The sequence below is a fragment of the Pezoporus flaviventris genome, unplaced genomic scaffold, assembly GCF_033815535.1.
Source record: "Pezoporus flaviventris isolate CSIRO_AGI_PZ_B2104156 unplaced genomic scaffold, CSIRO_AGI_Pfla_v1 ptg000007l, whole genome shotgun sequence".
NCBI classification, from domain to species: Eukaryota; Metazoa; Chordata; class Aves; order Psittaciformes; family Psittacidae; genus Pezoporus; species Pezoporus flaviventris.
In genome coordinates this window covers 41443343-41459682 of record NW_026892555.1, presented here as the reverse complement: position 1 = coordinate 41459682, position 16340 = coordinate 41443343, and the positions used below count along the sequence as shown (strand labels likewise).

The window sequence follows — 16340 nt, the reverse complement described above, 5'->3', positions numbered from 1 at the left end:
AACTTCCTCATGCAAATGGCGGATGAGCCGACCAGGAGAGGAGCGCTGCTGGATCTCATCCTCACTAACAAGGAGGGTCTGGTCGAAGCAGTAAGGGTTGAGGGCTGCCTTGGTTGCAGCGACCGCGAGATGGTGGAATTCAGGACCTTGTGTGGTAGGACCAGTAGAATAGCAAGTAGAATTGCAACCCTGGACTTTAGCAGGGCAAACTTTGGCCTTTTCAAGCAATTGCTGGGGGAAATCCCATGGGCAAGGCTGCTTGAAGGTAAAGGGGCCCAAGATAGTTGGTTGACATTCAAGGATTGCTTTTTCCGAACTCAAGATCAGAGCATCCCGACACGTAGGAAGTCAAGGAAGAGGGCCAGGAGACCTGCGTGGCTAAATAGGGAATTCCTGGGTATGCTCAAGTGGAAGAGGAGAGTTTACAGGTCATGGAAGGAGGGGCTGGCCACTTGGGAGGAATATAAGGCTGCTGCTAGAGGATGTAGGAAGGCAGCTAGGAGGACTAAGGCCTCCTTAGAATTAAACCTGGCGAGAGGGGTCAAGGACAGCAAAAAGAGCTTTTTCAAATACATGGCAGATAAAACTAACACCAGAGGCAATGTAGGCCCACTGATGAACGGGATGGGTGCCCTGATGACAGAAGATACAGAGATGGCAGAGTTACTGAATGCCTTCTTTGTCTCTGTCTACTCTGCTGCAGGCAGTCCTGAAGAGCCCTGTACCCCTGAGACCTCAGATGAAATCAGGTCAACGGACTGGTTTGCCTTAGTCGATGAGGAATGGGTTAGAGACCAGTTGAGCAATCTGGACATCCATAAATCCATGGGTCCAGATGGGATGCACCCGTGGGTGCTGAGGGAACTGGCGGAAGTCATTGCTAGACCACTCTCCATCATCTTTACCAAGTCTTGGGAAACGGGAGAGGTGCCTGAGGACTGGAGGAAAGCAATTGCCACTCCAGTCTTCAAAAAGGGCAAGAAGGAGGACCCGGGTAACTATAGACCGGTCACTGGGAAAGTGATGGAACACCTTATCCTTGGTGCCATCTTAAGGCATATCAAGGATACTACGGTTATGAGGGGCAGTCAGCATGGCTTCACCAAGGGGAAGTCATGCTTGACCAATCTCTTAGCCTTTTATGAGGAAATAACACGGTGGATGGATGATGGCAGAGCGGTGGATGTGGTCTACCTTGACTTCAGCAAAGCGTTTGACACAGTCTCCCACAGCATCCTCACAGCTAAATTGAGGAAGTGTGGTCTGGATGATCAGGTAGTGAGGTGGACTGTGAACTGACTGAAGTAGAGAAGCCAGAGAGTTGTAGTCTATGGGGCTGAGTCTAGTTGGAGGCCTGTAACTAGTGGAGTGCCTCAAGGGTCAGTACTGGGACCAGTATTATTTAATATATTCATCAACGATTTAGATGAGGGTATTGAGTGTACTATCAGCAAGTTTGCTGATAACAGTAAGCTGGGAGGAGTGGCTGACACGCCAGAAGGCTGTGCTGCCATCCAGCGAGACCTGGACAGGCTGGAGAGTTGGGCAGGGAATAATGTGATGAAATATAACAAGAGAAAGTGTAGAGTCCTGCATCTGGGCAGGAGCAACCCCAGGTTCCAGTATAGGTTGGGGAACGACCTGTTAGAGAGCAGTGTAGGGGAGAGGGACCTGGGGGTCCTAGTGGACAACAGGATGACCATGAGCCAACACTGTGCCCTTGTGGCTAAGAAGGCCAATGGCATCCTGGGGTGTATTAGAAGGGGGGTGGTTAGTAGGTCGAGAGAGGTCCTCCTTCCCCTCTACTCTGCCCTGGTGAGACCGCATCTGGAATATTGTGTCCAGTTCTGGGCCCCTCAGTTCAAGATGGACAGGGAGCTGCTGGAGAGAGTCCAGCGCAGGGCAACGAAGATGATTAAGCGAGTGGAGCATCTCCCTTATGAGGAAAGACTGAGGGAGCTGGGTCTCTAGAGAAGAGGAGACTGAGGGGTGACCTTATAAGTGTCTATAAATATATAAAGGGGGAGTGTCACGAGGATGGAGCCAGGCTCTACTCAGTGGCAAACAATGATAGGACAAGGGGTAATGGGTACAAAGTGGAGCACAAGAGGTTCCACTTAAACTTGAGAAGAAAATTCTTCTCAGTGAGGGTGACGGAACACTGGAACAGGCTGCCCAGGGAGGTTGTGGAGTCTCTTTCCCTGGAGACATTCAAAACTCGCCTGGACCCATTCCTGTGTAACCTTATCTAGGTGTTCCTGCTCCGGCAGGGGGATTGGACTAGATGATCTTTTGATGTCCCTTCCAATCTCTAGCATACTGTGATACTGTGTAATATAGTGATAGATCATGGTAAAAAATGTATTAGAGTTGGAATCTATAGAAGGAATTAACATTTTTAATTTTTCAGAGTATGGTATGAAATGTTTCAGTTCAGGGACCTATGGTGTCCCCTCTGACCTATGGTGAAGGACTCTAAAGTAAGGTGTTCCCAGTCCTAATAGGCTTAACAAGTCCTAGTCCCTTGCTTTTCACAGTCTCTGTATTGGAGCAATGGCCTTGTAATGATTTAATATGAACTATGATGACCACTAAGTGAAGTCTGCAGTGAAACAGAATCCAGAATTAGGGTACATGACCTAAGAATGCAAATTAAGCACTTACAGTAGTGGTTTGTTTTTTTTTTTATGGGTGATATTAGTAATGATGGTAAGATTCATGAAAGAAAAACAGGAAAATGCTGCAGACTATTCCTTTCATTTTTTCCCTCAGGTGTTTGCTTTGATACCTTTTGCTGAGGCACTTAATATATTACTTTTGAAAAGATAAACATGCAACCACACAATAATTGCACTCTACTGCTATTCTGATTGAAAGATTATTAAACATTTTAGTTGATTATGGAGTTGATTAAACAGTTGATTATGGGGAATAAAAAAATTTAAAGGTTTCCAGAAAGGTGTTATCAGATCTTTTAGACAAAGTCACTTGTAAGTCCTCTGCTCCACAACTGCTATACTTAAACGTTTAAAAACAGTTTCTTTTTTTCCAGCTTGACTGTAAATATATCACTGAACTGACAATATCATCTTTTAACATTGGAACTGCATTGAAGAAAGAACTGAGGAGTCTGTGTCCTCTGTGTGACCTATATTTGGTCCTCTGTTGCCTGAATGGATTTTATTTTTCTTTTTTGTACAAGTGAACTATATTTCCAATATATTATTTGTGAAATTAATTTCTTTCTACTACCTTCTTACACTTATTCTTTGTTGCTTACATCTGATTAATTTATTCATTTCCTATAAATGAAACTGTGCAGATGTCTCTTCGTGTCATCTAATATAAATGTCCTGCTTTGCCTGTAGGCTTGAAACATGATAAATTCTATCTATTTTTAAATGTGGATACTTAGTTTTCATACTTATGCTTTATACAGGGGTCATGAGGTTGTGTGTTCTGGTACTTCTGTGTCCAAAGCTCATGAGCTTGTGAAAACAGGTAGGGCAAGAATCAGCGAATGAAACCTGAATATAGCTATAAGGTAACTTATGTTGTAGTTAGTCTGAGAAATCACCTGATAGTCTAACTTAAAACAAGTGCTGTCACTTGGAATCAGGAATAATTTTGTCTCTAAGTGATCAGTCTTATGGGACTTGTCAAAAATATCAAACCCTGTATATCTGTGTATGTTGCTCTGGAATGATCTTTTCTGTAGTGCCTTAGTAGCTGGGGTATTCACTGAGTAAATGTTACCTTGATTCAATTCCTGTGTCATCTTAAGAAACTGTAAATTTCTGTCTGCCACTTTTCTGAATGATTGCTCAGTTGTAGGCTCAGTAGGGAATCTTTGCTGCAACTGCTTATCTTACTGCGTCCCCTTGCACTTTTTTAAAACAGTGCCAGTAATATGATACATGCAGAAGAGGGTTCTGAATAGAAATGCATGTCTTGTGCCCCATTCTGCCCCACATTTCCTTTTGCCTTTTTGAGGAAGGTCCCACTTCTAGTGTGCAGTCCATTTGTATCTAAATATATAAGACTCGTTCTGGAACCAGGCAGCAAAAATTCAAAGCCTACAACTATGGTAGTGTCAAACAATGGTCTGAAGTATACTTTGAGTTGTGCAGCCTGAGTAGGAACTGCTGTCATAAAATGACGTTTCTAGTTTGCTCTGTATATCAGAAAGAGAAACTTTCTGAAGGAAATACGCTTTGATAGGTTTTACTGTTTTTATTTGTTAATTAACTTTCATTGTTTGTAAATACTGTGATGAATATCAGATCATAGGTATTAAAAACTCCCCATACAGTGATGTGTTTTTAATGCAAATATTCTGTATTAACTACATGGCTTTTACTGACTAAAACAGTTAATTTTTAAAATAAAAATAATTCAAGACAGTTGTGTGCATGCACAGAACCTGCTAGCTTTGGGCTTTTATGTGATTGTACCAAAATCTACCAATGAATTTGCTAGTAGTGCACTGTATAACTGCACAGTGGCTAGGAAGGTATTGTCTGCCTTTTTTTTTTTTTTTACTTCCCTCTTTCCTCCCCCCTCCCAGATGTTTACAATTTAATGTAGTCATCAAATAAATGAATTTTCCTTTAAAGCTAAAGAGTGCAATTTGCTTCAGTTCAGAACACAGGTCTTGGGGACTATATAATCTGGTTTAAATCTTTACCACTTCATTGGTGGGTAAATTTCATTGGTAATTTAATAAGGGATTTACAGTCTTATTCAGGAAAGAATGCTTACTGAAGTCAAAGGGACTTAATGCCTCAGTGCTTTCCTGAATATATTGAGAGAGACTTCAACATATGCTCAAGTGTTTTCTTGAAGTGGGACTTTAAAAGGTTTTATAAAATTAAAAGGCAATATAATTGTAGACATTATTAAAAAATTCAGACTAGTGTTATTATTATGTAGAGGTTTTATTCAGCAGTATTGCATATCACCAATAAAATTAGCTTCTTCAAATGGCCCCTTTGCAGTCATTACAGTAATTTCATGGAAATATAGACAGTGTTGCTTCAGAAACACTGGCTTTTCTAATTTAATTGTTTCACATAGCTACTGATTGGGACAAGCACAACCGTTATTTTCGCCTGTCTCACTTCACTCACGAGTATCCTAACTTTATGCAGGACTGTTTGTGGTAGATGTAAATTATTTCTTGATCCCACTGGTAGTAAGCTTATGCTTTGCATAAGGAAATTCATTGGCAGTATTTAGTGTTTCTGTTTGTGTAGTTCTTTTGACATCAACTCATTCTACATTAAATACATAAACCTGATTTCTAAAACAGCAGCAGGGATTTAATATAGAGCAATAATGTTGATGGGATGTTAAGACTTCAGTGTCACAGCTTCTTTCTGCTTCAGGGATGACTTCAGTAGACACTGAGCACCAACAAATCAATAGCTAGTATTGCTCACTAAATGAAATTAAAAAATAAATCTAACTCAAGTAGTAACAGCAATACTGAATAGCTTTTTATTATTTAGTGCATACAACATCTGCATCAACACATTGCTAACTACAGCTACTAAAGTTAACTACTATTCATTACTAACTACTAAAATAAAACCCTGATATAGGAAGTTGAATTCATTGCCTGAAACCTAATGTTTTGTAAAAGATCTTGAAAACATTAAAAAACTAGGGCTTCATAGGAAATAAACCCCATGCATCATGAATGGTCAGTGCAGCCTCTGGGAATAAAATGGATTATTACTTTTCAGTGGTACAGAAAAAAACCAAATCTTCTTAATGGTGTGTGGTCATGCATTTTCTTCAATCTGAGATGCAGTGCTTTAGAAATTTTCAGGTCAAGTGCATAGACATACAGATCTCTTCCAAAGGGAGTTTTTCCATGGCTTATGGTGGGGAGATATAATCTTGTTAGACTTTGGAAGTGTTAGGTCCACTATTGAGTAAATTTTTTTCCCGGCAGATATTCCGTGGATTCAGCACTATCTCATCTTCACCAAATTCTTCATATATGATGGGAGATCTTTTAAATATTTTTATTTTATGTAAATTTAGAAGTGCCTTCTCTATTACCAGTAATGAATGTAAGATCTCTTACTTATTTAGCTACATTTCATTTGTACTGAACTTTTTTATCATTTAATACACAGTGGGGAATGTATTTTAAAAGAAAGCAATTAATTGTGGATTAGTCACACATCAAATATAGCTAACTTTAATGATAAAAAATGGTATTTGTATTCTACCCAATGCTGGAATATTTTCTGCAAGGGATAGGATCTTTATGGAAATCATTGGTCAATCAGCAATTGTATGCAGAATCCCTAGTAAAATTCCTTTCTGGAAGGTCCATACGGTTCTTTAGAATAAAAAACTGGGGTTGGAATAATATTAGTCCCCTTTTTCCAGTGACCTGTTGTTGCTTTTAACTACTGAAAAAAATGCAGTGCCACTTTAATACTACTGTTCAACCTTCAGTGTATCAAGATCTCCACAGTACTCTATTTTGCTCTTTAAAATGCACCTTATCCCTGAATGGGGAGAAAAAAACCCTAAACTAAAACCCGTGTTTTTTTCTAATTTGTGGACTAACATATTAGGAATTCAACATAATTATATTAAAAGATGGAAGTAGACATTACAAAATGAGAAGAAATTTGAGAGTTTTCTAAATTACAATTTTTAAGAGAGCCTCATTTTTACAGGAAGTAGAAAATAGTCCCTAGCTTTTTAGTCTTATGTCATTTTTATCATGCATACAATATATGATGGTGCTGGCAAAAAAAAAAAAAAAAGATCTGGAGTTAGTTGCGCTGTTCGGCCTAGCCCTAAGTTTTTCTTATAAGTCAGAAAACATGCTGTAACTCTGAAAAATATGTATAAAGGATTTAGGTACTCTATTTCCATCTTGTCTTTGAAATATTTCTAGAATTATCACTGCCAGGAATAACAAACACATATGTTGTCAATGATAGTGCTTGATTGACAAGGCATTGGCAATGCATATACAATAAATGAGGGAGCTCTTTTCCAAGTAAGAGAGCAGGATGGCTGAGTAGATACCTATCCATTTCTTTATCTAAAATACTATATCATGATCTACGTTGAGTTTCTTCAGTATGTTCATGGGTTACCTTCAGTTGTAAAAGCTCATTACTACTTTGTTAGTGGAATATGCTACTGATTTTCAGGACTGCATGGATATACTTGTGCAGATGAACTAGTTTTTCATGAATGTACATTTTCCAAGCCTGAGGAAACATTTACTTTCACACAGTTGTCTTTTTACTAAAATTGCTTTATAAAGTTGAGTTAAACTGATGTTAGGCAATAAGGAAAAGAGAAAAAATAATTCATGTGCCAGTAATCTGAATATTGGTAGAATTCCACTCATGTTTGTAAAACTCTAGAAATTCATACTGTATTCCAGACAAATTGTTTGACTCTATGTTTTCAAGTGGTTTGGGGTTGTTTTTTTTTTTTTTTTCTCATAGACATAGCCCTCCATAACAATTTGTCACATTACCTTGGGCTGTTATATGTTTTTGTAAAAGATAGCAGTATTCCATTTATGAACAAGAGCTGTTCTGGCATACCACTAAAAATATCCCTCACTAAAAGTAGATTTCCTATTGTATCTTGTTCTCTTTTTGCATGGAGGAATGGCGGTATGGCATGGTGTACACATAAGTACACAAAGTAAATGATTCCTAAAAGGAATATTTGATTTAAAGCAGTTCAGTAATTATTAATTTCTTACATAAAATAAAAACAAGAAATAGAAAATAACAGTAAAGCTTTTAACTGAAAGCTACAAAAAGACAATAAATTTCATTAACAATCCCATTTTCTTCAGCTAGCCTTATTTCACAGAATGTCTTTGTCAATGACTAGGAAGTAAGTGAAATGGAATTGATAGCTCACCTCCTCTTTGTTGTAATTATTACCTAGTAGTTTTTTTTTTTAATCTTTTATATCTCTTTAGTCTTTATTCTGCATGTCAAAGTGGTCTATATAGTTCATACATTTGAAAATGTACTTCAGTGAAATAAGTATTGCTAATAACAACTAAAATATGTACCAAATTAAATTCTTCATCCTATAAGATAAAAAGGTGTGAGAGAGAGATATGTGAGAAAAAAGGTCACATTAGACTACTTATGGCAACTTCTAGCCTTTACAGGACAATATGTTGTCAAATGAAATCATACATGTTTGTGGCTTATTTTACTCTTGGAAGATGAAAGATTCAGGGGCAGAGTTTACTGTTTCAGCTTCTTTCTCAGATGTTATCCACTTCTGAGGTATCTTAAAAGGTGACTTCACAAATTAAAGTTGTAGATGCTGTAATGTTTCCACTTATTTCTTCCCCATTCCTGAGTGAAAAGAAATAATTTTTAAAAGTTAGGGGTAGTTATAGTGTTCCTGCAGTTTGTCTATCCACATTTGTCCTTTCAATAGAGAGCACATGCCTGTAAGTTTCTTGCTTACTTTGGCTAAGACTGCTCTGAGCTGTGTGACTGCTACATAGAGAGGAGAAGGATGAATTTTCTATGAAGGCTGAGAATACAATAGGGTTTCTCTGGTGGAATTCAGGACTTTGCAGTCTTGATCTACTGTTCTGCAGATTTCAAGTCATCTTTTTTCTATGAAATATGTACACTTAGGAATTCTAAAGTATAAAACGCATCAGAACGGGGAAGTGCTCATCAAAGAGGCTCTTGTTAGAGATTAAGTTTTTGGCATATAGTTTAAGTTAATGATTTTTCTTTTTCTGTATATTTGTTTATTTGCACACATACATATAAATACACACTACATTGCAAATTGTGCCATGACAACCACTATGCTTTTTTAAACAATAGAAAGCCTAAAATCTTAGAGTGTATTTCAGATACTGGATCCAACATTCTGTCATCATATTGCTACGCCTCTGTAGCAACCAGTGTGGAGGAGGAAGTATTGTGCTTGCATGTTTAAAGGCAAAGTTGACATTTTTTCTTGAAGAATTTATTTAAGTTAACTTAATGTAATGCAGTAATTCCATGTGTAAGCATCAAACCATTTCGCTATATGCATAAATGCATACCTTATGTATAGTTATATACATTTATAACTAAATCTGTAGGATAGGTTGTTTCTAGGAATAGATTAAAGAATAGCAATCCTCCATAAATTATTTGCAAAGCTTTCTCACAAGCAGCATCATCACAGAATGGTTACCTGTGTTACCCAGCTACTATGAAAACACTGTAGAAAGGGAGCAGATCTATGCTACTTTAAAACATTAATCTGTCACTGTGTAGCTGACTCTATGCACAGTATGAGCACAGTCACAGAGACAGAGATATGGTTCTGTCTTTGTAAGCCCAAGTTAAATCAGCCCTTGAAGAGTTTTGAAGTTTTAGAGCCAGAACAGGAAATTGTTGTTCTGTGAATCAGTTGTGTGACGTGATGCTTCTTGGCTCACATGTTATAAACTGATTCAAATACTATTCCTTCACTGTAAGTATAGCATTTTTGCTTAGTTGCTGTTGTGCCTCCTTTGTGCCACTCTGGAGAAGCACTTGGGCTTCCCTTTCTCTGCCATATGTCTTGAGTGATCTATCAGCTGTAGCACACGGAAGCTAAAGGCATGAACAAGAGCTGCAGGAGCAATTGGGGAGAGTACAGGAAGGCTGAAAGCAGACACAGGTGCATAGGTGATTTATGCATTCCTGTGTCCAGAATGCAAGCTGCCCTTTGGCAAAACCCAAGCTTGTGCTTATCTAAGACTTAAGGCTTAAAAGAGGTACTTTTCCTCTGTGGCTGTAAGGAAGATTAGGTCTCTGATCTATGCTAGAGCACTTCAACTAAATTTAACTCTGGCTGTTGGAAAGACTTAATCAGAAGATTATGGCACAACTGTGGAAACTACTGCTATTGTTTTGGTTGGGGACTTATGAGACAATCTGGGGGGAGAGGTGGTGTGGTTTTAATTTTTTTTTTTTTTTATACATACAAGCTAGTGTGGCTGATGCCAGATCTGAAAGAAGAAGGAGGTGGGCAGCTGAACAGATTCAGGGAGCAAGTTGAGCAATAGTGCAAAAGCCAGTGCTACTGTAGGAGACAAGTGGCCCCCCACTGCTCCACTACCTGCATGCGTGTCTAGAAGCTCAATTGACAAGTATATAGCAAACTTTATATCTTGCTCTTTTTAAAAAGAACTCATTGCAATAAATGGCTAAGCAGTTATGTTCTGGTATGTGAAAGCTATGTGGCATTGCTTGCATTTGCTGATGCATTTTGGTCATACATATTCCATGGTGTCCTATTTGTATTTCTCTTCCAGGTTCAGGTCCTTCGCAACGCAGGAGAAGAAGTGACCCTAACTGTGTCCTTTCTGAAAAGAGCACCTGCTTTTCTCAAACTGCCACTGAATGAAGATTGTGCATGTAAGCCTTTATTAATTAGCCAAATGACAACTCAATTCAGTGTTCATGAATGCTTGCAGCTTGCAAGTGCAAGTGCATTGAGAGTGATTTACAGAAGCTTTTTTGGTCAGCACTACTGTCTGAGTATGAGCTGCTCGTATTGCCAGGTCTTGTAGTAACATTCACCTCAAGCAAAAAATTGCTATCTTTGCTTGAAAAGCAAATCACAAGGCATTTGACTGGTGTGAATCAGCAAAGTTGCAGGTAAAACAGTGGAATTACATTAGTTTACAGTATGATACAGAGACATTTTAGTCTGAAGGAATTATGTCTTGTAAATGTGACAGAGATTGTGTGTGTATGTTTAGATGGCTTGACTTTCCCATTTAAAATTCAGAGGCTTTGGTAGAGGTGTCTGTCTACCTAAGAATAAATTACTCCGGGATGATAAGTATTTTGTTTAAGTCCAACTTAGTTTTAGTCAACTAGCCCCATGAGAGACATATGGAGACAGCTGTCTTCCTTTAATTATATTAAATTGTAAGTGTGGGTGCATAATTATAGACAATTGCAGCATATCCAAGCATATTTATATGTCAACCTGTGCCTTTTGTCACCGTTTTCCTTCTGCTTCTTGCTCCTAAGAGAGTAAAATGAATTGCTTGATTTTTAAGTAGTAAAACAACAAATATTTTGTTTCAATAATTTCAACCTTTTTAGTAGTAATTAAATAGTCAATTATTAAATAATATTTTATACAATCATTTGTTGAAATACTGTGTATTAATTAATGCCCGTGTATTAAAATTTAGTGGGACAAGAAAAAATTTAGAACACCATAATCTTACATAGCAGTACATTTGTTCCTTTTATGAAAGGTAGTGATACCACAGAGTACCCGGAGTAATGCACAGAAACATGCATTTACATCAATCCTATCATGTTATTTTTGGGCTTTAGCATATAGTTTCCTAAAATGTTACAAGGAGAGTTAGAACTGTAAACATCGTCAAGACTAGCAAAAGCATTGTCATGACTAGTTCCTTCAAGTGAAAACTGAGCAAGGGGGTACACACTTCCCTTTTATTATCAAATTTGCAAAAACCGCTGGGCTTCTTTTTCTTGCTAAACAGACTATGAACTCTATTAAGCAATGCACCAGGAGAGGTTTTCTTGAGCTTCTCTACTTAGCTGATGAAAGCTACCCATGCAAAACAGAGGACTGATACTGGCTGAATGGAGAAAGTACATGAATGTTAGATATGACAAATCTAACGGGGGGAGGGTATATACACACATACTGACATACACAAATTTGAATTTTAGCATTACAAATTAATTAAGAATTTTTTGTCATTTCATATTTGTATTAGGTGCCCCCAGCGACCAAAGCAGTGGCACATCCTCTCCCCTATGTGACAGTGGTTTGCATCTCAACTACCACCCCACCAACACGGTAAGAGCATTGTTATTTTTTGGGGGGGGAATTAAATAGGAAATTAATTATACTATAATACCTAAGTGGAAGTACCTAATAAAGGACAGCAACATGAGACAAGCTCTAGTTTACATTCGAGATAGACAGTTCCATAGAGGGTGAAAGAAGTTGCCAGACGTTATGGCTGAGAATTAAACTATGACAAATCATATCAGCTGAGATTGTGCCTTGATAGATATGATTACTACTTTTATCTGGGCAGTAGGGATTTTGCAGAAGTTTTTCTCTTCTAGATTATTTCCATGGCATAGGAATTAAAATTATAAAAATGAAAATATATCTATTTAAAGAAAGGCAGAAAGTTTTTTTCAGGATAGTTTTCTATATTAGGTGCATGGTTTTGCTGATTTTTAAGTTCAGAGTATTTTGTTTCTAGTAATTTACGCTTAAAATCTTGCCAAAGAATGATGGTATTATAGAGGAAAGTCTCTCTAGGATGAAATGCTACAGATGTCTGATCAGATTTTTATTAAAAGCTGCCTTTGGAGTGCAATGAGGGGCTTTAAACAATTTTCTTTTTCCATCATTTCCATCATTTTATATAGTTCTTAAGTGGATTTTGCTGTGCATTTGTCTTTATGATAGGTGAAAACATGTAATATCTTGTGTAAATAGGTAAAGCATGTAGTTTTGACTAAACATTTTTCATTACATGTTAAATCCCACGCACAATTACCAGGTTTTGAGGTGATTTCTTAAAATAGACAGGTATGTAAATGTCTACAGGGCCACGGGGAACAACTGAGTTATGGTTGTGTAGTAAATAATTTAGAGATCACCTTTATTCAGGGCACAGATATAAGGCTAGTAGCTGATGATGAGATACATAGTAAATATTCACTTTTATTCATAACTAGCCATTTAAAAAAGAGGACACAGTCTGTTTTCTCTAGGGTTTTAGAATACTGTTCCTCATACTTCCTCTAAGCATATTGATGTTGAGGTTTATACAGATTTATTTTATTTGTGGGAACTTCAGAATGTCTCCAGTACTAGCTAAAACTGATGCCAAATGGTCTGGGGAAAGCGGAACACTGCCAAATGATATATAAAGTCTCTGAAGTCTATCCCTCTCTTTCCAAATCTGCTGAGTACTTACATTGAAGCCCAAAACTGATAAGGACCTTTTAATTTTTTTCAGGATACATTATCATGTTCTTCATGGCCAGCATCCCCAGGACTTAGGTGGGAAAAAAGGTGGTGTGATCTCCGATTAATTCCACTTCTTCATTCACGATTTTCCCAGTACCTTCCAGGATCAGATTTGTGCAGGTAAAGAAGTCCAGAAAGTTGAAACAACTTGACTTCTTGGTTGACATATAAAAGCTATAGGGAGTTGCCTTGTTAGAGGAATGGCATTATTAATTCTACCACAGCTGTCAGAGACATGAAATATTGGAGCTTTCTTTCATAAAGGTCTGTTTAGGTACACTTTCACCCATATTCTGCTTTGACATCAACCAGAAGGAGGGGAGAAGATGTGATCTTCCCACTTGCACCTGGTTGTCAGGCCCATGTCTCAGTTTGAGAGTGCACACATAGACCGTCATATTTAATAACTGCTAATGCTCCTGTTCTGGAAAGCTTCTTTCCTACCTGTTGTTTTTTAATACCTTTACTTTTGCAATGCACTGAGCTCAGTTTTTTCAGGCTCATTTTTTTCTCACTGAGCTCTGCAATGTAATTTTATTTTTAAAATTTACTTCCTTCTGTTTAAGTATTTTGCCTGATAATTGGGTGAAATAATCCTGTTGTTTGGGAGCAGCAGGAGCTGGCTGCCCCATGGGGAAGGTGAGCCAAGAGCTGACAAGGCTGGACAAGGAAGTGTCCATACAGACAAGGACCCTGTCCCACTTCCCTCAGTGTAGGAGCAGAGCAAGCCTAGGGGTGGTCTTCAGATGAGTCCATTGCGGCAAGGTAGGGCCCAGGTCAGGCTGGAAATTCAGCCTACACGTCAGATCTGAATCAGTGGGATATATGACTAGGCACAGGCATAGATGAAACCGAACTCAGGCAAGGACCAAAGGCAAAAACCTGAGCTGATAAGCAGCTCCCAGGTGAGTAGGGCCCCCTACTCAAGCTGTTCCACAGCAGCCTGATGCCACATCTCACAGCCACATCATAGCAGAATTAGCCTCAAGCACAAGCTCCTGCTCCCCCAGGAGGGAGAGGAGGGTGGACTCTGGGCCCTGACTCTTGTATCAATGGAAATGCTAAATAATCATTCTTGATTTGTGTTCTCATAAATTCAGATTACTGTCTTCTGTTTCTAAAATTTGAAGGATCACTGTTATTATTTACTTCTAGGGAAACCCTTTTATAGCTCTGAATATCCTTCTTATTCTCTGTGTTTCTTTCATAATTCTAATATATTTTCTATCTGACAAAGTGATCAGGACTGCAAGGAGGGTCTGTCCTGGTTTATATTAAGACATAATGCTGTTCTGCATAATTTTTCTCTGTTCTTATCTAATATTTTGTAATAGTCTATTACCTTTTGACTGTAACTGAGCACTAAGGTGATGTTTTTCAGAGAAATGTTTGTTGTAACTGTTGCATTTCTTTCATCAATGTTTATAGCTACAGTAGAGTCCTTTGTTACTTACATATAGTTGAGGTTATTTTTTCCCATATGTGTTACTTGACATTTTTTAACATCTAATTTCATTGCCATTTTGTCTCCCAATCACTGGGAAAGCTGTGCAAAGCTCATAGTCAGGTTCACAAATACGGCATCACTCTGATGGATGCCAGGTGCCCTACAAGCTGCTTTATCACTCCCCAACTCAGCAGGACACAGGGGAAGAAGGGTGACTGAAAAAAACCTTGGGTCAAGATAAAGACAGTTTAATAAAGCAAAAGCTGCACACAGAAGCAAACAAAAGATTTATCATTTACTTCCCATCAGCAGGCAATGTCCTGCCACTTCCAGGAAGTAGTGTTTCAGTGCACGTAGTGGTTAAACTGGTTAGAAGTTTTAAATACCTAGGTATTTTATGTATATATAAGAATGAAGTTGTAATACAAACAAATTCAATGAGTTACAGCATGTAAATCATTAACTGGAGGACAGCTGTATACAGTTATAGAGCATGTGTCTCTATTACTACTACTTCTAACTAATCAGAAACATTAACTCCTAAAATGAGCACAAAGGACTTACTTGTGAAGCTGTGAACCCTTGCTAATTGAAATAAACTCTGGCTTTCCCATGTAGCCTTCATGTCTTCCAGCTTAGATGTGTGAATCTGGGAAGAATAGTGTGTTATGCTATACCCTAGTGGCACATCAGGGACTAGCAGTTTAAAATTTCCTGTTCTTCCAGGCAAACACATGAAAAATTATCAAATTAATACAGAAAAACTTTGTTACTATTTCTGGAAAGACTGTTTCATGGAAGAGCCTTTCGGTATCTTTTCTCTGTTTCTATGCTCACCCTTCCATGTGTTTCTGTGGGTCCTACAGTTACCATCTACCCCAGGGGGTTGGTTAATGAACCCCACCCCTGAAACTGGTGAAAGAGGAGTGTTCTTCAACCTCAGTCTGGGGTTTGCATAGCTTTAATTTTACCTTTTCTTATCACAGCGTGCTTCCTTCTTATTCATTCTCACAAACATTTGAAAGTTGGACAAAACCTTCCCATAGCCTCAGTTGATTCTAAGGGCTGTTGTTGCTTAGATCTGCCTAGGTCTGACAGCATTTTCCTATTCACAGAGCTGAAATTAAAGTAGGTTAGGGAACAGTTGTTTTACCAGTAGATAATTCTGAAGCTTAAAACAGCCTGCAGCTTTTGAGTAGTAATAGCAAAATCGTATGTACTTGGTGCCATGATCTTTTTTCTCATTAATAACAGTGGCGAGCTCGGGGAGGTGTAAACTAAAGGCTACAACGGTGTGTTTGTTGAACTGAAAGGGAACAGGTTGTATTCACCATGGATGCAGGAGGTTTTTTATTAAATTCTGTGAAAACCTTTAGCTCAGTGTTTAACAGTGGTTGAAATAGAAATAATTAAGCGCATGAAGCATAAGTGGCTCAAAATTGTGACAGTCAAATCAGATCTGTTCTGCTGTACACTTCAGATAAGATATTGAATTGAATAGAGCTACTGACATAGAAAATTAGAGAATACTCAACTGTCATAGTGCTAGGGTTCTAAAATTCAGACTTCTGCATCAATAAAACATGAGCTTAAAGTGCACATTATAAAATTTGTATTTTACAGAGACAGATTTTAGGTAATAATGATATTCCTGAGATTTGGATTTCCAGAAAATAAATTTGAAAGTATATTCATACAAAACAAAATACCTAAATCACACTTAAACCTTGAATAACTACTCTGATAATTTTTCTCCTTGTGTCCTTCTATGCTGTCTAACAGGAGGAAGTTAAGAGTACTTAAAGAAAATAAAATAGTATAAATACAGGAGAGG

The 16340-nt window shown here is 38.0% G+C and overlaps 1 protein-coding gene across 6 annotated transcripts in view; it reads left to right on the top strand.

The window, feature by feature from the left end:
• SNTG1 (syntrophin gamma 1) overlaps positions 1 to 16340 on the top strand; it is a 319254-nt gene that overhangs the window by 207175 nt on the left and 95739 nt on the right. For all 6 annotated transcript variants that reach the window (XM_061448505.1, XM_061448506.1, XM_061448504.1 and 3 more), the window contains 3 exons: positions 10328 to 10430; positions 11783 to 11865; positions 13049 to 13179. In XM_061448505.1, the coding sequence (XP_061304489.1) occupies positions 10328 to 10430; positions 11783 to 11865; positions 13049 to 13179 (317 nt within the window). The remainder of the gene's footprint in view (positions 1 to 10327; positions 10431 to 11782; positions 11866 to 13048; positions 13180 to 16340) is intronic.